Source organism: Macrotis lagotis, chromosome X, assembly GCF_037893015.1.
Source record: "Macrotis lagotis isolate mMagLag1 chromosome X, bilby.v1.9.chrom.fasta, whole genome shotgun sequence".
NCBI classification, from domain to species: domain Eukaryota; kingdom Metazoa; phylum Chordata; class Mammalia; order Peramelemorphia; family Peramelidae; genus Macrotis; species Macrotis lagotis.
In genome coordinates this window covers 485227340-485251634 of record NC_133666.1, presented here as the reverse complement: position 1 = coordinate 485251634, position 24295 = coordinate 485227340, and the positions used below count along the sequence as shown (strand labels likewise).

Sequence of the window (24295 nt, the reverse complement as noted above, 5' to 3'; positions counted from 1 at the left end):
TTCTCCCTCTATCCTTCTATCATACTTCATTTGGTGATCAAGGACATGTTTTTTAAATACATAGTTTTTACTTAGATTATGTATTACTTTAAATTTTGCTTTTTCACAAACTGAGATAGGTAAGTAGTAAAATATTACTGTCTACATTTTATGAATGAAGAAATTATAGCAGAGATTTTTAAGTCACTTTCTTAGGATCACACAGCTATAAGGACAAAATAAATTCCAGGAATTGAATCTAGATCTCTTACACTCTCTCTCTCTCTCTCTCTCTCTCTCTCTCTCTCTCTCTCTCTCTCTCTTTAATTTTTTATTTTTGCAAGGCAATGGGGTTAAGTCATTTGCCCAGGGTCACACAGCTAAGTAATTATTAAGTGTCTGAGACCAGATTTGAACTTAGGTCCTTCTGACTCCAGGGCTCTATTTACTGTACCACCTAGCTGTCCCTAGATCTCTTACTCTTAATACAGCTCTCTCTACTACTCCACTTCACTTCTTATGAGCATTAGACCAATAGTGGTTGATATAATTTCTTTCACCTATTTATTTAAAATATTGTCTTATTTTAGACTCTTCCTTTCTTTTACTATATTAAAAACTGATCCTGAAATGCCCTTAAAATTTTATCATCTTTTCTGTTATGGTGGTTGATTGAATCAATCAATAAGTCTTTGCACTTCCCAATTAAACATGTTTAAAGTAAGAGATAAGATACATTAACCATATCTTTACTGAGTAAGAAAAATTTTACTCAATCAATAAAAGGCATTGAATTTGTTTAAACAAGCTAATTGAAAGAGTAAAGGCCATTGAATAAAATGAAGAGATGCTATAAAGGGGATGTGTACCCATACATGAGGAGACTTGTTCAGGCCCTATGGCATTTCTATAGTATAGCAAGCAAATTCTGACCCTAAGTATTCACAAATCTTGTAATCTAGAGGAAAGAACAGTTCTAATCAAGACCTTGAAAGGGAATTGCTTGCTAAAAAAAAGTAAACTAGAGTTCCTATATTTCTCAATCCCTGACCAGAGGAGAAAATTGAAGAATCAGGTTTGGACAGCTCCTTAGTATCCTGTTAATATCCCTGGTAAAGCAGCAATTGTTGGAAGAGTCTCTACTTTGGGAGTCTAGGGAAAAGTGGATATATCAAAGAAAAGCACTCTATAAGGAGCCCTTCAGAAAATTATTCCATGACTAAGGAAAACTTCATGAGGGCTCTATAAGCAGCAGAAAAAGGAACTGCTGATTACCCCTTTGTTATATATATCCATGCCTGAGCACACTCCTATTTTATGTCTGTATTGTTGGAGAATATGCCACTGCTTTAAGCGGAAATATTTGTATCAGCTATTCTTATTATATGGTTTTAGTTAAAATACATGTTTGGAAGCTAATTGTGTTTGGCTGGTTAACTGATATCAGTTAATAATCATTGAGTAGAGCACACTGATATGGGCTCTAAAGTTATAACTTTAGAAAGAGCATCTCTGTTCCCTCAGGACACCCTAATAATCCCATACTCTGTAGTTCTGATCAGCCAGTTCAAATAGGGAATTAAGTAGATTCAGATTGTGTTACTTTCATGGATTGTTTTTTTTTAAATCAAGTCTATCCACTCTTTCCCACTTCAGTATCTTGCAGTAAAGTTCTATTTCTGCCTCCTCACATGGTACATCAGCAATTATGGTGATAAAGTTTAAATGTAGTGATTCCATCATTGTCACAAATGAAGGTAAATTAACTTAAAATACTGGAAAATCTTACATTTTATATCTATGTTTCTTTTTCTTAATCTTATCTATCAATGCTATGAAAATGCTGTTGCTGGGGCGGCTATGTGGTACAGTGGATAGAGCACTGGCATTGGAGTCAGGAGTACCTGAGTTCAAATCCAGCCTGAGACACTTAATAATTACCTAGTCGTGTGGCCTTGGGCAAGCCACTTAACCCTATTGCCTTGCAAAAACAAAAAAAATGCTATTGCTTAACAGACTCTTATCTCTTTCGTCTTTGATTTTTTTCCCTAATTTTGTGTATCACCCTTTTCCTTTAATATTGTACAGATGAGCTGATTTATAAAGAGTGTTTGACTTTGAAAACCATTTTTCTTTTCTTGTAGAGGACATTATATTTATAGACTGTACTTTCAGGGGCCTGTTCATTGTGGCAATTATTTTGAACCAGTTAAACTTCTCTAAAAATGATTAAACTTTTTTTTTCCATTTCCCATTTTTTTAGGGTTGACAGTACATTTAAACATTGATTGAATTAGAGCTGCTGTGATCTGTGATTTTGCACAAAGTTGTCTACACATCTTTATTTTTCCTTCTAATTTGGTATTGATTTTGACCTTAGCTCTATCCAGTTGGTGATAATATGACTGCACACACAGCTATTCCTAAAATGACTCCTGTGTTTATAGCAAGGTTTTTTTTGCTGTTACTTGATTTCTTTTTTGCCTGTATCCTATATCTTTGTCTTTGCCTTGTTCAGAGCTTGCCAATTCTTCATGAAGAAAATGTTCATTATGTTACAGATGTGAAATTTCTGATTATTGTGATGGTTGTTGGTTTCTTTTATGTCTTGATTCTGAATCACATTGTATAGCTTAGGTTTGCCATTCTCCCTTTTACACTGAAGTCATTGAATCCCAAGCAATATGTAACTAGCAACTTCACCACTTTTCAAATCAATTGTATTGAAATAAAATGTTATATAGTTATTGTGGCCCGATAAAAGAAAAGGTGCATCCCATATGGTGACAGTAAAACCATTTTTGAGGAGCCTGCCCTTATTTTGAAATGTTAAATTTTATTTGTGTTTGCCAATTCTCTCCCTTGATGAAAACCTCTCATATCACAATGATGCACATAACTTTTTTCTGCTTTTGTTCATCAGAGACAGTTAAAAAAGGCCCCATTCTTATTTTCTCAATTTCTACTTGTAACATTGCTTAAAAAAGAAAAATCTAAAACATTAGATTTTATTTTTATCAAAAATTAAAAGGAAAAATACTCACCCTGAATGACTGATTGAGAACACAAAGTAATGAGTACCTAATACACTTAAATCAAGGGAATCAGATGAAATTAGGATTTTTTTAAGTTTCAAAAGGTGCATGATAAAAAAATCTGGAAATCATTAGGAAAGATATATTACCATTAGTATAATGGATCAGTTTTCCAGAAGAGAAAGAAACTTAGTTGAGAACTATTACTCTGTCCTAACCTTTCATTTGGTGTACATAACTACCTGACAGGAGTTTACTTTTGGATTCTGCAAAACTGCTTGCCCAAAGATAAGATGATGATGATAATAATAATAATAATAATAATGTATCACATATCTCTAACAATCTACCCTTTTGAAAGTATGCATTTATATAAATATATATATATATACATATATAATATATTATCCCAATAGATTATTAGAATATACCTGAGCTATAGGAAGGAAGGTTTGTCAAATCTCTTTTAAAAAAGGAGAAACTGAAGGACAGTGAATGACAGAACTCAGGTAAGGTCACATCTTTAGTTCATAGAGTTGGAATGAAGCTCAGGTTTTCTGATTCCTTGTCTTTCATCTTTTTTATGATTAAGGGTAGATTAGAAATCTCTAATAAAATTTATTTTTATCTCTTCAAATCACCTGGAGAGTTTTAAAATTTTGCTTGCATATAACAAATTACATTTTCAAAATGTGTTTGTGTATGTGTGTCTCTCTGTGTGTGTTTGATATCTTGAATACTTAAAAATGATTTAATTTTTAATTGATAACTAGCTAATATAATGAACAAAGCCCTAGATCTGGGGTCAAGAAAGTTTGGGTTCAAATATATATATATACTCAGATTCTAGATTTACTAGGTAAGTCTTAACTTTTATTTGTCTCAGTTTCCTCATCTATAAAGTGAATATAATAATAGCTCCTACCTCACAGGGTTGTTTTTGGAATCAGATGACATAATAATTGTAAAGTACTTAGCACAATGACTAGAACAAAGTATTTTATAACTATTAGCTATTACTATATTATTATTCTTTTTTTATTTTGAGGTAACATAAAAGGTATTGTAAATATTTGGGGGAAATGGCATGATGTTTTCCAGAGGTGCATTTCTTATTTTGTGAAAACAACTTTGTATTTGAGAGACTTTCATTTGAATTCCAGTTTTGTTACTTATGATTTCAGGAGAATTATTTAGTGTTTTTTTTTTTTTAGGTTTTTGCAGGGCAATGGAGTTAAGTGACTTGCCCAAGGCCACACAACTAGGTAATTATTAAGTGTCTGAGTCCGGGTTTGAACTCAGGTACTCCTGACTTCAGGGCCGGTGCTCTATCCACTGCAGCACCTAGCCGCCCACAATTATTTAGTTTTGTGAGTGCTGAATTTCTTTAACTGTATAATAAGACTAGATACTCACTATGGTCTCTTTCCTTTCTGTTTTTGTCAAGAAAACCCCATACAGATTCTTGAAGAGTTAGCTACTTCTACAATATCTCTCTAATTTTGGCAACATAACAAAGAGCAAAAAATTTCTTGTAATTAACCTCAACATGACTTTTACTCAATATACTGTTTTATTGTTTTTCTTTTTGCTAACAAACATGTAGCCAGTTAAAATACTTTGTTCACATTGGTTTAACATTTGAGGCAGTTAGGTGGCACAGTGACTAGAACAATGGATTTGGAGTCAGTAAGACCTGAGTTTAGATCTTACTGTGTGACCCTGAGTAAGTCATTTGATTACTCTGCCTCAGTTTCCTCATCTTTTAAATGAAGATTATACTAGTACCTACCTCATGACCTTATTGAGGAATAAATGAAATAACATGTAAATATTTCACAAACCTTAAAGTATTACATAAATGCTAACTATTATGCAGAAAATGGTTTGTTCATAGCTTTCTTTTTCTAATTCCCTTTTTCTCCTTTCAGCAAAAATAGACCATCAAATTGTTTTCTTCCTGGCTGGAGGGGTAGCTTCATTCTTAATTCTTGTGATAATAATCATTATCATCGGTTATTGTTGCAGGTAAGTATATTTGCTAATCAAAAGCCTTGTATACACCAAGTCTGATGTTAGAATAACTGTATCCTATATACTAATAGTTTGTCAGAGTTCCTCAACTGTTATTTTCATTTCTTTCACTGTTCTTTACAAATTCTGTTAGTGGTAGGGGTATGGGGAAATGAAAGAGAACAGCAATAGTGGAAAAGAAAATCTCAATTAGAATGTTTAACAATTAGAGATGATGTTGGCAGTCTGCTCAGATCTTTTGGATTCTATATAAATTACTGACAGAAACTATGCCTTTATGTTTTCTTCTGCCTGTCCTGCTATCAGTAGCGAATAACTAGAAGATAAATTTCTGGATTCAGGGAAATGGCAGTTTATGACTTGAGGAAGAGGAGAGGAGAGAATAGGAGAGGAACACTATTTAGTGATCGAAAGAAGAACTAATTACCATGCACTTTTGGTACACCTGGAATATTATAGAAGAAAAGACCTAGTTTCGTCAATTGGTCATAATGGTTAGCTAGTCATTTGATGCTCTAATGGAAATGTTAAAATTCTACAGTTCAGGAAGGAAGTTGAAACCCAGAGCACTTTAGTAATTTGGCTTTTCTTGAGCCTATATGATACAACATATGCTGTCACTCTCTCACATCACATTTTAATTGAAGTCATTAAAGTATCAGATATATGCTGAATTATTTGGAGAATAAATTTCTTATTGAATTATCTACTTTTTTATCTGTTGGTACATCAACCAATCAATCAATTAATAAATATTTATTAAGCATTTATTATGAACCAGGTATTATGTTAGATGTTGGAGATACAGAGAAAAAAATAAAAAAATCTCTTCTCCCTAATTGGATAGAGGCATATTCACATATAAGTATATACAAAATACATATAAAGTAATTGGAGAGGTACTACCAATTAAGAGGTGGTGGAGTTTAGATAAGACCTCAGATAAAGCAGAACTTAAGTTAAACTTTGAAGGCTTTTTGGGATTCTAATTGTAGTAGTATTAGCACATGTCATATTTATACAAGAAGTTAGCAACCTTGTAAGTTTTTTTTACCTTTACAGATAAGAAAATAGAGACTCAAAGAACTTATGCTTTTTCCAAGTTCAGTTAGTGAATGTAAGAGCTGTTCCTGTATTTTAAGTCCAGTGCTTTTTAAAGAAAAACATTGGATTTCTTCCTAAGTCATTCAATCTGGAAACAAGGTCTCTCAAGATTTTTGACACTTCTAAGAAAGGAATTTCTCCCTCTTTTAGTAATTCTTCCTTCTTGCATCTAACGCAAATTCTTTCTAAGAACATTTTTTATTTTATTCTTCTTGGAATGAAAAACAGTATTTTTCTATAATAGGGATGGGTACAACACCTATAACTTCATCAGCTTAAGGTACTCCCTGTTGAGCTCATATCAATGTAGGTCAAAATCTTTTTTTTCAGCTTAAATTTTTGGAGAACTGCTTAGAAAACAGGTTAAATTACTTGCATATGATCACACAACTAGTATATGTTAAAGCTGGGACATGAATCCAGTTCTTCATGACTTCAATGCTGGATTTCTAATTACTTCTCTCTATGTAATAACTTCACATATATACCTGAACTTAGTTACTCATGCTAATGAAATAATTTGCTATTTGTCTTTTTCCCCAATCCATTATTGTTTTCTCTTTCCTTCATTCATTAATTCTCTGTTGTGTTTTTCCTCCCTTAAGATCAATAAATATTTGTGGTTTGAAACATTAATCAAAGAATTCTCCCTATCTTACTACCTATAACACAAGGAATTTATGAGATATGGAATAAAAGTGCACACACAGAACTCAGTATTATGAAGCTAATCTTCTTTTGTCCATAGGAGAATGGCTTGTACCTGACTAAAGGGAGTGGCAGATGCTCTTTAATGGCAGATGTCAGCTACAGGAGAGTAGCAAGGCCAGTTTAATTGATGATAGCAAACTACAGTTCCTTATAGAGGTCTAATATAAACCAATCACATAACTCGTCCTCTGTCCACTTGAAAAAATAACTTGGCATAGTGGACAGGGAGTTGGCATCAGAACTAAAAGACTGAGTTTTATGTCCAGCTGGGATAAGTTACTTAATTTCTCAATGTTCTAATCAGCTACAAGTGTGAGAGAGGGAGTTCCTTTATTTGGGAGATTTCTATATCAAATCAGAGATATAGACTTTATCCCTATTTGTAAAATAGTAAGATAAGACACTAGAATAGTCATGAAAAAGCAGGATTGAATGATTAGGATGCCAAAAAAATGAAGGTAAGTGGTTTTAAGATTGGATCACATAGAGGGCAGCTTGGTGACACAGTGGATAGAGCACTGGTTGACCCTGGAGTCAGGAGGACCTGAGTTCAAAACTAGCCTCAGACACTTCATAATTACCTAGGTGTGTGGCCTTGGGCAAGTCACTTAATTGTATTCCCTTGCAAAAACAAACAAAAAAAAGATTGGATAACATACCATGATTTGATTTAATAACTCTGTTAAATTTGGATTTCTAGGAGGAAGAAATTGTCTAAGGCACTGTGGTATACTCAGACCCAGGTAAGGTCGCTCAATGTTGAGTTTATATTCTTATTAGTATAATGCTTCTCCAGTGGAGAGGAGAGTATGTAAAAACAAAATTACTCGTATTAAATTTTGTTTTGATTTACCAAGCAAGCAAAGTAATGAGGTATATGTCTGATAAAGTTTCTGATGGGCATTCAAGTCATTTTTCACTTAGGTTGAAATAATCATTGAATTCAAATACCATATCCATTATTTTTAGTCCTGGAAAAACTACCTTGGGGACTGAAAGGTAAAGTTATTTCCTTATAGTGATACAGCAGTTATGTATGTCTCTATGGTGGGACTTGAGCCCAGGTCTTCCTGGTTCTCTTTATCAGTTATGGTGCTCTCATTCTCTCTCTCTCTCTCTCTCTCTCTCTCTCTCTCTCTCTCTCTCTCTCTCTCTCTCTCTCTCTCTCTCTCTCTCTCTCTCTCTCTCTCTCTCTCTCTCTCTCTCTCTCTCTCTCTCTCTCTCCTTCTTTTCATAGTTATATAAGTCTCAGGGGCAGCTAGGTGGTGCAGTGGATAGAGCACCAGCCCTGGAGTTAGAAGTATCTGAGTTCAAATCCAGTGACACTTAATAATTACTTAGCTGTGTGGTCTTGGGCAAACCACTTAACCCCATTGCCTTGCAAAAACAAAAGAAAACAAAACAATATAGTTATATAAGTTTATTTCTATCTTTATCTTTATATAACTATATCATCTATATTTATAAACTATATACCTATTTCCTTTATCTGTTCTATTTATCTACCTACCATCTATCTATATCTGTCTGTCTGTCTATCTATCTATGCATCTATCTATCTATCTATCTATCTATCTATCTATCTATATGGAATTTAAATAAATAGTAGCCAATCTGCAATAGAATATAGTGAGAAATTTCTCACCAGCAACAACTCATTACTCTCTCTTCCCTTAGCATATATAAAGCTTTTGAAATACTTTTGTTAGGCACTTCATGTGAATTTATCTCTGGAAATCAGTGCAATTTGATTATGTAGCTGCACAGTGATAATTTATTTCAATGACATTTCTTGACCTTTGAAAGCAAATCAGAAAGGTCACCAGAAAAAAAAAGGATCAAAATAACTTTTAAATTTCCATTAGGAATATAATTTAGCTTCTTTGGGACACTAGGGAACTGTAAAAAGTGTTATTCAAAATTAATGAGTTATTTACTCTAGCTTCTTTGACTATTCCATTACCACCTACTCTCTGGACTTGTGAATTCCATTTCTTTCTTTGGCAATGCTCTATCACTTAACTTATAAAGAATATTGGAAGAAAATTAAAAAAATCAAACCTAAATCTAAAAAATTTAAGGGTGCAGTAAAACTCATCAATTCAGGGATGGCTAGGTGCTGCAGTGGATAAAGCACTGGCCCTGGAGTCAGGAGTACCTGAGTTCAAATGTGGCCTCAGACACTTAATAATTACCCAGCTGTGTGGCCTTGGGCAAACCACTTAACCTCATTGTCTAGCAAAAACCTAAAAAAAAAACCAAGAACAAAACTCATAAATTCACTTGAACTCAAAAAATTCTTTGTAAACTGCTTTAGAAAATAACTTTTCTGATTCACCTATTCAGCAGAACAATAGGTCATAGTAACACATGGCATTTTCTCTCTCATACACAAAATTTCCTTGTAATCTTTTGAGCTATATTAAAGCACAAATAATTTAATCTTCATTTTATAGATGAGGAAACAGACTCAGAGGGATAATATGACTTGCTTGGGTTACAAAGTGGCAGATTTAGGACTTAATCTAAGACCTACCTAATTCCAAGACCAGTCCTCTTGCCATGCTCCCTCTACTACCCCTTCTTGCCTTATTTGCTATGTATAATAAACAGAATGTGAAATGAAGATTTGAGTTAATTATTTTAATATTTCAAGACCAACAATATTTCACAAATGAGAAAAATATTATTAGGACTTGAATTAATATATTGGAAATATATATAACTTGAAATATTTAAACTATTCTGTTAAATTACAACCCAAATGAAAAATGACTTGAACCACCATCAGAAACTTTATATAAAAATATATAACTTATAATTTTGCTTGCTCGGTAAATTAAGGCAAAATTTGATTCGAGTAATGTTATTTGCTGTCCTGAGACTAGTATTATAAATCCTGAAGTGTTTTGGGAATACTTCTAGGGTTCTTAATTTTCACATATTTTTTATAAAATACACAAAATGAATAGAAACACTGCACATTTTTATGAATATTTGAACAGAAGAAGTTAGGGCTACTCTTCAAATTTTTAAAGGAAGAGACTGGGAAGGAGAAAAGTTTAAATGTTATGATACGAACTATAGAAATAAAAAATATATGGGTCATATAAACATCCAAATTGAACTTATTTTAAATATTGAAGAAACTGTACTTTTCTATCTGAAACCTTAATTTCTCGGGGTATATAAAGATGTTAGGTGAATTACCCTGGGTCACACAGTTAATATCATAAGTGAGATTTGAACCCTTGTCTTCTTGGTCAGTTTTTCTAGTCACTACACCAAGCTGCTTCTTTAATGTTATTTTGGGGAGAATAAAAATTCGTGATTCTTAAGTCACAATGAACTGAGGTGTTTTTTCGCCTTTTTCTTGTTCAATGGACTGCTGTATCTAATGACTTCATCTACTTGTGAATTGATTCTATGTACTTAGTGAGACTGGCTATTTATCTTTATATATACATATAAAGTGTATAATATGTCATATAATATATATTGTAAATAATATAACCAACAATATATGATTTTAACAATTTTGGTATATGTACACATTATGTTTTATGCAATATCTCCATGAATATATGGATATATATCTGTGACATTTATACTACTACTATTCTACTTGGTTAGACTTTTATGAATTAACTATAAGAAATTTTTCTGATGGAAGTGATTATACACACATACATTCAAATAAATATACATTATGCATACACATATACATATAATATATTTACACTATACTTACATATACATGATTATTATACATACACATGCATAAATACACATACATATTCATCCATCCATTTATTTGTACATATATACATACATATACACATATATACATAAACAGGACATTGCAAGAGGTTATTGGGAGTTAAAATGACAGTATTTATGAGACGATGAAAGCACAAAGTAAATTTTATTATGTTTTTTCCTTTATTATGTTGAAATATATCTTTTTGTTTTCTAATTCACTCTATTCTTTTAAATGAAAGGATCATAGATTTAGAACTAGAAGGGACTTTAGAGATTACCAATCCCCTCACTTTATTGACAGCCTGGACATCTGTTGTATTTCAGTTCAAATTTATACTTTCACATTAGGAATATATTTTCAAAGAGAAGCTTACTATTGACACTAATGAAGAAAATCCCTTACAGATTCAGTTGTGGTGGGGTTTAGTATCTTGTGCTGACAATGTGTGAAGGCCATCCATACTCATGTATAATATGCATTTCTAATATTTACTGAAATTGATGCATTTACTTTTCTTATATTTATTCCACATTCTTTTTCTAGCCTTCTAAAACCTATGCCAGAAGTGGGGTTCCTGACCAAGCTCAAGATTACAAAGAAGAGGATATTTATGTCAACTGTCCTGCCTTCTCTCAAAGACCAAATCCAAGATAGCAGCTCTTCAATTTATTTAAAGCAAGCATATAAAGTCAAATGCATATTGCTTTTAGAGAGTTCCTTTATATTTACACAGATCCATATTGATTGTATTTACTTCTTCTTATGCAGGGAAGACTGCATAATCAAGTTAACGCCATTATTTGATTGAGTAAACTCAGAAATATTTGAAAGATTGGAAAGATTAGTGGGGGAGCAAGGCATGGTGACCTCCTGTGGTTTATCCCTCTCCCAAATGAAAGTCAGAATCACTCCAAGGGCTTGCTTCTCTGAATCTTGTATTTCTGAAAGTGGATGTGAGGGGACCTTTCCTTCCTCTCTGCAAATGTCTTGGTGAACCTTTTTTGTGTAACTGATGTTTTCTGTCCCCAAGAATTAACTTTTCATTCTCATTCTACCATTATATTTTTATTTCTTTGGATTTTCTTCAAGTTTCCCTTTAATATTCAAATATGCCTTAATTATCTCCTAATTCAATAGTAATAATTTAATTGACAATCAATTCAGAGCAAGATTAAGACATTAAATTTGTAGTTAAAAGTGTGGCTGAATGCCAAACTCTTTTATTCTTTGTTTAGGGCATCATAACTACCCCTTCTAGTCCCAATTGTATTTCTAGTCCAGGTCTGCTGGGTAACTTATAATGAGAAATCCCCCCAAAGTAAACATATCACAGTAGGCTTGACTTTTTCAGATATTCTGCTGTGTCTGACTGTGGCATCATTTGGGTTTTCTTGATAAAGATGTTAGAGTAGTTTGCTATTTCCTTCTCCAACTCATATCACAGATGAGGAGGTGGGATTATAGGGTTCAGCGACTTGCCCAGGGTCACAGAACTGCTAAGTGTTTAAGGCCAGATTTAAACTCAGGAAGATGAATCTTATGAATAATGCTATGCCCAGCACTGTATTTATGGTGTCACCAAGCTGCCACTGGTGTAAAGCACTTAACATATTGAGCCTTAATTTCTGAAAGATATGATTCATTTTGCTAAAAATTCATTTTACTAGAGATATTTTAAGTCTAGGGCATGCCATTAGACAAAAACACAATCAATTTCTTAGACTTTTTATAAGACACAAATGTTGTAATTTATTGTTATGAATTAATTAATTTAAAAAATATTTTGGCCTTATTTTATAAGTAGCATTGATTTTTTCATAGGCTAGGAAAATCCTTGTTTACCCTCTGTGACTTAGCAAGTATTTACTTTATACCATTAAGGGAAACAGTATAGTACATTGGGAATAGTACTAGTTTTGTGACTCCAGATTCAATTTCCAAATATGCAACATGCAATATATGTGACCTTGGACAAATCATTTAACTTCTCTGGGTCTCAATTTTCCCATCTCTCTAAAATAAGAGACTGTATTAATGACCTTTGTGACTCCTTCCAGCTTGAAATCTTTTATCATATGATTTCATATGATAAGGGGTAGATACACACTCTGTTGAATAGGTCACAATGTTATTGTTCTAGGATAGGCTATGTCAATAATTTATAAAAATTCATTAAGTGCCTATTATGTGTTAAACACTGGGGATACAAATAAGAAGAAAGTCCTTTCCCTCAAATAACTTGCAATCTAATAAGGATTGAATATATAATTTCCATACATATAGGGAATTCCTAGATAGATAAATCTGCAGATTGTGCTTTTTCTGCAATTTATAGTCTTAGGAAGTTGACTAGAGCATTGAGAAATTGTGACTTGTCCAGGGTCACACAATTGGTAATTATTAGAATGAGATTTATGCCTATGAGATCTATAAGAGCCATGCCTATCTCTAAAGCCAGATCTCTATCTATTATGCCATGGCACTTTCATTTGTTAGTTTATATTTTAATTGACTTATAAATTGCTTTTCAAAATAATTTAATTTAAAAAACCCCTAAAATTTATAGGGTTGTGGCTGTTTCAGAACTGTGCTAGGACAAATAGGATCTATTGCCTCTATCTGATGATGAGATGAAACATGTTTAATGAAGCTTGATTTTATTGTAAATAGTGAATTATTATTTCTTACATTTTAGAGGATAAGAAAAATAACTTTCACGACAATCCTGATAAAAATCTCCCTGATTAATTGACATGAGAAATAACAGATGTGCCTTGAAAAAAAATTCAGGGAGAGTTAAATTATATCTAAAATAGTAATTATTACATGAACTGTTCAGTAGAAAAGAAATCATTGACCTTCACTTGCTTTTGTTAATGGTTTTACTTTTCTTGTTTATGGCAATCTCCTGGATAGACCAGAATATTTAAAAAGACTTCAATTTTCTCATTGTTTATATTTTGGGGAATTAGGTATTATTTATGTAATATGAGTCATCTTCTTGTCTCTCCCATTGTCACTTCCCCATTCAATAGAATAGATTAAAGTAGTTGCTCATAGCCCCATAGGATCATGTATAAACTCTTCTGATATTTAAAACCCTTTAAAACCTGGTCCCAATAATCCTTTTATTATGTTCTCTGTATTTCTCTGTATGTTTTTATATTTATTGTTGTTATTCACAAATACTTCATTTTCTAATTCTATACCTTTGAACTGGGGTTGTCCCCCAAATCTAAAATGTACTTCCTCCTCATTTCTCCTCCTCTACAAACTACCTAGTTTCCTACCAAAATCACTTAAAGCCCTACTTCAACATAAAAATTTCATGAATTCTTCAACTCTCTCCTGGTTACTGGAATCTTAAAAATACTTTGAATTTATTTTGCTTTACTGTTGTGGCAAAATGAGCAGAACCCACCATTTTAAGGTATGTCAACTGGGTAAAATTTAGTATTGTAAATGTCAGGAAGAAGTCATTTGACTGATAGAGGTTCTCTATAGTCGTGTATGCTATGTTCTATATATATGTAGAATGGAAGTTAGAAGAAAACATATCCAATCACTCTGTATAATCATGCATAATTTTGGAGTCAAAGTAGATGCTTAATTACCTGTCATTGACCTAGGAAGGGAAGCCTTGCTTTTCTCTATGGTTATTATTTCAGAGAAACTGAGGAAGGAAAAACTCATTAACATGGAATGGAGCATGACTGACTGCCCATTTAGCACTGAAATGGTGGTTAGTTTAAAGATGGATTAACTCATGGAAAGAGAGCCCATATACAGAATCCATCTTTAATTTTTTCCAAAATATTAACATCTTCCTAATCCTAACATTATAAATTATAATCTTTTGAAGACAGCAGTTATTGCTTTTTTGATCTCTGTGGTAAGGTGAGGAAGTTCATTTCCTTTTAAATCCATGAGTATTAGGGCAAACTCTGATTTTCTTTATGCTTTTCCATTTTTGATTATGTATCCAAAAAAGGAAAAATGCTCCTTTCTTACCTATTCTTTTCAAAAAACTGTGGTCAGAGTTTTCCCCATCTTTTTTATGAAGATCTGGAAGGAATCCAGATCGAGACTAGATGGTTAGAGGCTATTGTTTTCATAAAGGAGTGTTCTAATATTTTTAAATTTTAGTATAAATTAAATAATGTGGTCACAAAAATTAAATCTTTGAATCTATGAAAAAATTGAGAAGTGAAGTTGAATTCATTGCGGTATTGGAATTTTGACCTAGTTGTTGGCAGCAGATTTTCTATTTCAATATTTGAAGTATAAAATAAGAAAAAGAAGAAAAAGCTTTTGCCAAAGGAATTGTTTAATAGGAAGAGAAGAGCTGATTATATGGCAAGAACAAGAGATGAAAAGTAGACATCTGTTATACACCTTTTGTCATATGGAAATGAGAAAGATATTCAGCATGTTGGGTGTACATCATCTAATGAATTTATAGGAAGACATAAGACAAGAATCATACAGTATGGACAACGGTGGTTATGTTGCAATATGCATCACTAGAAGAAACTTCAAAATTAATATAGTCATGGATCTGTTTGAGTAGTTAAAAAGTCTATCCTTTAGGTGAAATATAGACCCAGCCAACAAGGAATTAACTGAAGCTACTTTATCAGAGGTCTCTGTTGTGCCAACTTAGCCACAAAGATTCTGAAGGTAATTCTAACAAATATTTAAAGAGTAATTAATTCCAATACCAAATGAACTATTTGTGAAATAAGAATCTAAAGCACTTTTCTAATCTCTTTCTATGATACAAATAAAGTTTTAACCCCCAAATTAGGGAGAGACTAAGCAGAGAAAGAAAACTTCCAACTAATTTCTAATAATTATTGATGTGAAAATATTAAATAAAATATTAGAAAAATTAAACACGATGACAAGATGATTCATATCAGAAATTCAGGGTTGCTTCAACATAAGGAAAGCAAAAATTTAATATAATAAAAATATGATTATATTAGTAAATGTCAAAAGAATATTTTTTCTAAATACATCACTTATTTCTATTAATTCTTAAAATAATAAGAATAAATGATTTTCCAGTAATATAATAATAGTATTTAATCTAATTCCAAGAACAAGCATTGTTTGTAATGGAGAAAAGTTAGATGTTTTTGCAACAAAATCGGTATAAAGAATATATGCCTATTAACAACAGCACAACTAACATAATACTATAAATTCTGACTATAGTAATAATACAACAACTAGGAATTGAGGGAATAAACAAAGGCAAAAGTAAAAAAGTTATGATTTTTTCAGATAGCAATTTGATGTAGCTAATGAACTCTAGAAAGTTAATTAAAATTAATTGAAATAATAATTAGCAAATTTCAGAATATAAAATTAATTGACTAAAGCATCAATATTTCTATAAATAATCAACAAAATCTAGCAAAAATAGAAAGAGAAATTCCAATAAAATATTTATAGAAACTCCAAAAAACTTGGGTGTATATCTACAAAAGTTAACCCAGAAGCTGTGTGAATTTACTATAAAACACTGCAGAAATAGTGTGAAATAACTGGAGGAATAGTCATTGTTCATGAGTGAGTTGTGCCAATATAATAAGGTGATTTGCTATATGTTTATGATTTACTTATTTAGTATTATATTAATCAAACTCTCCAAAATTTTACTATATCTTTATTGCTATATATATATATATATATATACATATATATGTATATATACATATATGTACTTACATACAAACAAGCAAATATAAGAGAGAAAAAGAGAATAATGAAGTTAAAATAATAAAAGGTCAAGAATTTCAAGGTAAATTGTTAAAAAACAGGAAGGAAGGGAAATTTCTCAGTATTAAATGTCAAGCTGTATTATAAAGCAATAATCATTAAAATGATTTAGTACTAGTTAAAAAGGATAGATTGTTTAGTATTACAGATTATTTGCAAAACATATAGAAGAAAAAATACAATAACATAAAGTTTGATAAACCCGAAGACCCTAGTTTTATTATTTCATTGTACAACAATATAAGTTTAACATGGAAACATACCTTAAATATATAAAGTTGCATGATAAATAAATGAGAATAGCAAAGAAAAAATTTCTTTTCTTATCTATTTATAGAGGAAGAGTTTATGACTAACCATGTAGGGCAGATCACATAGGTCAAAAAAAAACTTGATTCTATAAAATTAAAAATTTCTTGCACAAGCAAATCTAATGTGGTAAAAACTAGAATGGAACAAAAAGTTTACAATAAGTTTTTCTGACAATTGTGTCATTTCTAAAATATACAAGCATCTGATTCAAAATTATAAGATGAAGGATTATTTATTACCTACTGGATAAATGGTTAAGGGACATGAACACAATATTCCAAAAAAGAAATCCAAGCTATTTACAGTTATGAAAGAATGCTTTAATGTTTGATATTTAGAGAACTGCAAATTGAAGTAAATTTTAGGCTTCACCTCATAATCATTAAACTGGTAAATATGATTACAAGGAAAAGGACAAATGTTGTATCAGTGCATGATTGCTACAACTGTGAATTTGTGTAACCATTTTGAAAGCCATTTGGAATTATATCTGGAAGGCTACCAAACTGTAGATAAAGTTTTACCCAGTTATTCCATTAAAATATTTATTATATGTTAACAAATTTAAAAAAGAAGAAAAGAATCTAAACAAAAAATATTTATAGCAGGTTTTCATAGTAGCCAAAATAAAAAAAAACAAAGTAAGGGAATCTTTTATGATTTAAAATTGTGTTATGCAAATTATGGAATATTATTGTGTCATAAGAAATGATGAAATCCATAATTTCAGAGAGGAACCTTAGGAAATTTTCTTTAAGTGATGTAGAGAGAATTGAGAACTAGAGGAGAAATTCTACATTTTTAAATAATATTCTCTATAAGGAAATTCAAATTAAGCATGTACAAAAGTTAAAAAAGAAACAATATCTTATTAATGTTTATGTATATGTATGTATATATTCATGTATAGCTATGCTTACATGGGAGAGGGAAGGAGATGGAGAGATGGGTGATAGGGTTATGGCTCTGGAAGAAGAGACACTGGTTAATTTTGTTTGAGTAAATTAAAAGTTCAAATTGCTAAACAATATTGAGTATGCAGTTTTATTATAGTAAGCCCTATTTATTATTAATTATAATACAAATGGCCATTAATAGAAAATTTGAATTAAGTTAAAACAGTAAATTTAATGATGTATATAGTATATAACTATGCATAATAAACAGTCCCATATATATTATACATGAATTTTTTATGTTTTTAAAAATGTTCATGTAATCCTAAGAGGTACATAAGGCAGAAATTATTATTCTTATTTTACAGAAGAAGAAATAGATTCAGGAGAGGTTAAATGACTTGCACAAAATTACATAGCAAGTAAACAAATAAAACCAGGAACAGCATACACATCTCATAACTTCTTGTCTGTCTCTTTGTCTACCATACATTTATATGAGTTAATTGCTAGAATGTATCCTCCTTGAGAGAAAGTGTTGATTCATCTTTGTCTTTATATACTCAGATTCTAGCAAATCCCTATAGACATATAAATACTTGTTACATTGAATTTGAGTAAATAATATATAGGTCATGCTATTTATAGTATTATACTTAGTAAGAAAACATCTGGATTATCACATTTTTTTAGATTAATAGGTTCCAACATTTTAATAGACTTTTATCATTTTTTCAAGGATAACATTTCTACCTTTAACTCTTCCTTTTTTCCCTTTTATACACATCCCTTTTATCTTAATACAAAAAAATTTAAAAGAAGAGGGAAAAACTGAAAAAAAAAAAGATCAACCAATTGAAAAAAATCTGATTTTATATACCTAATTCCACATCTTTGAATCCCCTGCCTCTTTATAGATGTGGAAGATGGAGAGAATATTTTCTCATATCTCTCATTTTAGGTCAAACTTGTTCTTTATAATTTCAGAGCATTAATCTTTAATTATGTTATGGTTATTGTTCTTTCAATTCCCATTGATATATATATATATATCAGTATTATTATGTATATATATACATTATATATATATACATATATATTATTATATATATACATTATATATATATATATATATATATATATATATACACACAATATGAATGGATACTTTTTAAAATTTTGGCTACCATGAAAAGGAACTACTACAATAGTGTGTGTATGTGTATGTATATGTTTATGTCACATTTTATAAGTTCTGAGAAGAATTTCCATACTTTTCTGTATTAATCTTGTTCATTGGTTCTTACTGCACAGTAACATTTCTTTACATTTGGGTATGTGCTTTTAAGTATTTAACAACTAGCTCTCCTCCCCAAAAATGTACACACCACCAACTTTTTTTAGAAAGATTTTATTTATTTTGAGTTTTACAATTTTTCCCTCATCTTACTTCCCTCCCCCATCCTCCACAGAAGGTATTCTGTTAATCTTTACAATGTGTCCATGGTATACACTGATCTCAGTTGATGTGATGAGAGAGAAATTATACCCTTGAGGAAGAAAAATGAAGTATGAGATAGCAAAATTACATTAGTTATGAGTTTTTTTCTAAATTGAAGGCAATAGTCTGGACTTTGTTCAAACTCCACAATTCTTTCTCTTGATACAGATAGTATTCTCCATTGCAAATAGCCACAAATTGTCCCTGGTTGTTGCACTGATGGAATGAGCAAGTCCAGGAAGATTTATCATCATCCCATATTGCTGTTAGGGTGTACAACGTTCTTCTAGTTTTGCTCATGTCACTCAGCATCAGTTCATGCAAATCCCTCCAGGCTTCCTTGAATTCCCATCCCTCCTGGTTTCTAATAGAGCAATGGTGTTCCATAATATAGATATACCACAGTTTGTTAAGCCATTTCCCACTTGAAGGACATTAACATAATTTCCAATTCTTTCCCACCACAAACAGGGATGCTATGAATATTTTTGTACAAGTGATGTTTTTACCCTCTTTCATCGTCTCTTCAGTACCAGTAGTGGTATTGCTAGATGAAAGGGCATGCACATTTTTGTTGCCCTTTGGGCATAATTCCAAATTGCACTCCAGAAAAGTTGGATGAGTTCACAGCTCCACCAACAATGTGTTTGTGTCCCAGATTTCCCACATCCCTTCCAACATTGATCATTGTCCTTTCTGTTCATATTGGCCAGTCTGAGAGGTATGAGGTGGTTATCTCAGAGATGGTTTAAATTTCATTTCTCTGATAAGTAATGATTTGGAACAATTTTTCATATGACTATAGATTACTTTGATTTCCTCATCTGTAATTGCCTTTGCATATCCTTTGATCATCTGTCAATTGGGGAATGGCCTGTTTTTTTGAAAATTTGACTCAGTTCTCTGTATATTTCAGAAATGAGTCTTTTGTCAGAAATACTAATTGCAATAGTTGTTTCCTATTTTACTACATTTCTTTCTTTTTTAGAGTTTTGCAAGGCAATGGGGTTAAGTGGCTTGCCCAAGGCCACACAGCTAGGTAATTATTAAGTTTCTGGGGCAGGATTTGAACTGGTGCTCTATCCACTGTGCCATCTAACCACCCACTACATTTCTTTTGATCTTGGTTACAATGGTTTTGTCTGTGCAAAAGCTTTTTAATTTGATGTAATCAATATTATCTAGTTTGTTTTTAATTATGTTCTCCATTTCTTCCTTGTTCACAAACTGCTTCCCTTTCCATAGACCTGACAGGTAAACTACTCTTTGATGTTCTAGTTTGCTTAAAATACTGGTTTTTATGTCTAAATTCTTTAACAATTTTGATCTTATCTTGGTATAGGGTGTGAGGTGTTGGTATAATCTAAGTTTATTCCATACTCACTTCCAATTTTCCTAGCAGTTTTTGTTGAAGAGAAAATTTCTATCCCAATAACTGAACTCTGGGTTTATTAAACAGCAGATTACTATAACCATTTCCTGCTATTGCACCTAGTCTATTCCACTGATCCACTGTTCTATTTCTTAGCCAATACCAGACAATTTTGATGATTGATGCTTTATAACACAATTTTAGATCTAATAACTCTAAGCCACCTTCTTTTGCACTTTTCTTCATTAAATCCCTGGAAATTCTTGACTTTATTTCTCCATATAAATTTACTTACAATTTTTTTTCTAACTCATTAAAGTAGTTTTTTGGAATTTTGATTGGTAGGGCACTAAAAAAGTAGTTTGGTTTTGAGAAAATTGTCATTTTTATTATATTAGCTCAACCTATCCACGAGCAGTTGACGTTGGTCCAGTTATTTAAATCTGATTTTATTTGTGTGAGAAGTGTTTTGTAATTGTTTTCAAAAAGTTTTGATTCTGTCTTGGCAGGTAGACTCCCAGGTATTTTATATTGTCTGAGGTTACTTTGAATAGGATTTCTCTTTCTACCTCTTTCTGCTGTATCTTGCTAGTCATATATAGAAATATTGAGGATGTATGAGGGTTTATTTTATATCCTGCTACTTTGCTAAAGTTTCTAATTATTTCTATTAATTTTTAGATGACTTTTTTGGCTTTCTTTAGGTATACCACCATACTATCTGCAAAGAGTTAGAATTTTGTGTCTTCCTTCCTAATTCTAATTCATTCAATTTCATTTTCTTCTCTTATTTCTGAAGCTAACATTTCCAATACAATATTGAACAGTAGTGGAGATAATGGTTACCCTTGTTTCATCCCTGATCTTATTGGAAATGCCTCTAGCTTATTCCTGTTGCATATGCTTGTTGGTGGTTTCAGATAAATACTGATTATTATTCTAAGAAAAATCCATTTATTGCTACTGTCTAGTGTTTTTAGTAGCAATAGGTATGTATTTTGTCAAAAACTTATTCAGCATCTATTGATAAGATCATATGATTTCTGACAGGTTTGTTATTGACATAACTAATTACACTAACAGTTTTCCTAATATTGAATTAACCCTGCATTCCTGGCAATAAATCCTACTTGATCATAATGTATTATCCTAGTGATAACTTGTAATCATTTTTCAAAATTTTATTTAATATTTTTGCATCTATATTCATCAGGGAGATAGGTCTATAATTTTCTTTCCCTGCTTTAACTCTTCCTGGTTAAGGTACGAGTACCATGTTGGTGTCATTGAAAGAGTTAGGCAGAATTCAATCTTCACCTATTTTTCCAAAGAGTTTATATATAATTGGAACCAATTGTTCCTTAAATGTTTCATAGAATTTACTTGTTTATAAATCTGGGCCTGGAGACTTATTCTTAGGGAGTTCAATAATGGCTTATTGAATTTCTTTTTCTGAGATAGGATTATTTAGGTTTTTAATTTCCTCTTCATTTGATCTTGGCAACTTATAATTTTGTAAATATTTGTCCATTTCACTTAGATTGCCAAATTTATTGGCAAAGAGTTAGGCAAAAGAATTCCAAATTATTACTTTAATTTCCTCCTCATTGGTGGCGAGTTCACCTCTTTCATTTATGATAGCAGCAATTCAATTTTCCTCTCTCTTTTTTATTCATATTGACAAGAGGTTTACCAATTTTACTGTTTTTTTCATAAAACCAGCTCTTGGTTTTTTTATTAGTTCAATAGTTTTCTTGCTTTTGAGTTTATTAATTTCTCCTTTAATTTTTATAATTTATAATTTGGTATTATTTGGGAGTTTATAATTTGCTCTTTCTCTAATTTTTAGTGGCATATTTAGTTCATTGATATCTTCTTTATCTAATTTATTCATGTAAGTATTTAAAGATATAATATATCACCTGACAGTGTCCTTGAGTGTATCCCATAGATTTTGGAATGTTGTTTCATTATTTTCATTATCTAGGATGAAATAATTAATTCTTTCTATAATTTGTTGTTTGATCTACTCATTCTTTAAAATGAAGTTATTTAGTTTCCCATTAGTTCTGGGTCTGTATCTCCCTGATGAAGTTTTGAATAGGATTTTTATTGCATTATGATCTGAGAAAGGTGTGTTCACTATTTCTGCCTTTATGTAATTGATTTTTAGGTTTTTATGACCTAGTACATGATCAGTTTTTGTGTAAGTGCCATGTACTGCAGAAATAGTAGAGTTTAGCTATCTATGTCTTCCTGTAACTTCTTTAACTTCTCCTCTAACAATTTGGATGCCATATCATTGGGTGCATACCTATTTAGTATTGAAATTATTGTCTTTGGTAACTTTTACGAGGATATAGTTTTCTTCCTTATCTCTTTTAAAGCTATTTATTTTGCAGCTGTTTTGTCTGAGATGAGGATTGCTACCCCTGCTTTTTTTCACTTCAGCTGAAGAAAAATATATTTTGTACCAACCTTTTACCTTTACTCTATATTTATCTGTCTGCTTCAAATGAGTTTCTTGTAAGCAGCATATTATAGGATTCTGGTTTTAAATCCATTTTGCTATTTGCCTATGTTTTAAGGGAATGTTCATCCCATTCACATTCAAAGTTATAATGACTAACTCTTTATTGCCCTCCATACTATCTTCCTTCTGTTTGCATTTTCCCTTTCTTTCCCTTTATCCATATTTCCTAGTGTTTTGTTTTTGAATACTGCCACCTTCAGTGTGTTTGCCTTCTTATATTGACCCCCTCCCCTTTCTTTCCCCTTTCCCTTTTCCCTTTCCTCACTTCCTTCTTAGTTCCTCTTTTTCTCTCCCCCTCCCCTCCCCCTCCTCTTTTCCCCTTTTAATGCTTGAAAGATTAGAAAAGTTTCTTAACTGAGTGTATCCTAGTTAACTTTAAGCCAAGTCTGATGAGATGAAAATTCAGGTAGTTCTCATCTCCTCCTATGTTCCCCTCAATTACAATAGTTTTTTTGGTACCTCTTGTTGTAATGAGATTTACACCATTCAGTCTCCTCCATCCTCCCATCTCCTTACTGTCCCCTTTTTTAAGGAAGTATTGTTTTTAAATAATTCTGAGTCACAGAAAAGTTATGAGTGTCCATCACTTCTGGCTAAGTATATTCTCTCAAATAGAGTTACAATTCTCAAGATTTTAGAGACTCTTTCTCCTAAGTGGGTATATAGCCAATTTCAACTTATTGGATAGCAGTTGTTTTTTTCTTTATCCGCCCCCCCCTTTTTTACCTTTTCATATATCTCTTGAGTTTCCTGCTTGATGTCCATTTATTTTATTTAGCTCTGCTTTTTTCATTTTGAAATCTTGGAGGTCTCCTTTTTCATTAAATGTTCATCTTTTCCCCTGGAAGCGAAGGCTCATCTTTGCCCAGTAGTGGATTCTTGGCTGCATTTCAAGTTCTCTTGCTCTTTGGAATATCTCATTCTAGGCCCTTCAATCCATTAATGTTGCTGTGGCCAGATCCTGTGTAATCCTTACTGTGGCTTCTTGGTATTTAAATTTTTTCTTTCTGGCTGCTTGCAGTATTTTTTTCTTTTATCTGATAGTTCTGGAATTTGGACACAACATTCCTTGGTGTTTTCATTTTTGGGTTCCCTTTCCAGAGGGGATTGATGCATTATTTCAATAAATATCTTGCCCTCTGGTTCCATGATATCAGGGCAATTTTCCATCACTAAATACTGTAATATTAAGAGCAGGCTTTTTTTCTCTTCAATGTTTTTAGGAAGGCCTATAATTCTTCAGTTCTCCCTTCTTGATCTGTTCCTGT

General features: G+C 31.7%; 1 protein-coding gene across 1 annotated transcript in view; it reads left to right on the top strand.

Annotated features, from left to right (window-relative positions):
- The window catches only part of CD226 (CD226 molecule), a 105914-nt gene extending 87377 nt beyond the window's left edge, over nucleotides 1-18537 (top strand). The window contains exons 4-6 of the mRNA XM_074207763.1: nucleotides 4946-5042; nucleotides 7564-7606; nucleotides 11170-18537. Coding sequence (XP_074063864.1) covers nucleotides 4946-5042; nucleotides 7564-7606; nucleotides 11170-11280 — 251 coding nt within the window. The 3' untranslated portion in view covers nucleotides 11281-18537. The remainder of the gene's footprint in view (nucleotides 1-4945; nucleotides 5043-7563; nucleotides 7607-11169) is intronic.
- Nucleotides 18538-24295: the final 5758 nt, after the last annotated feature.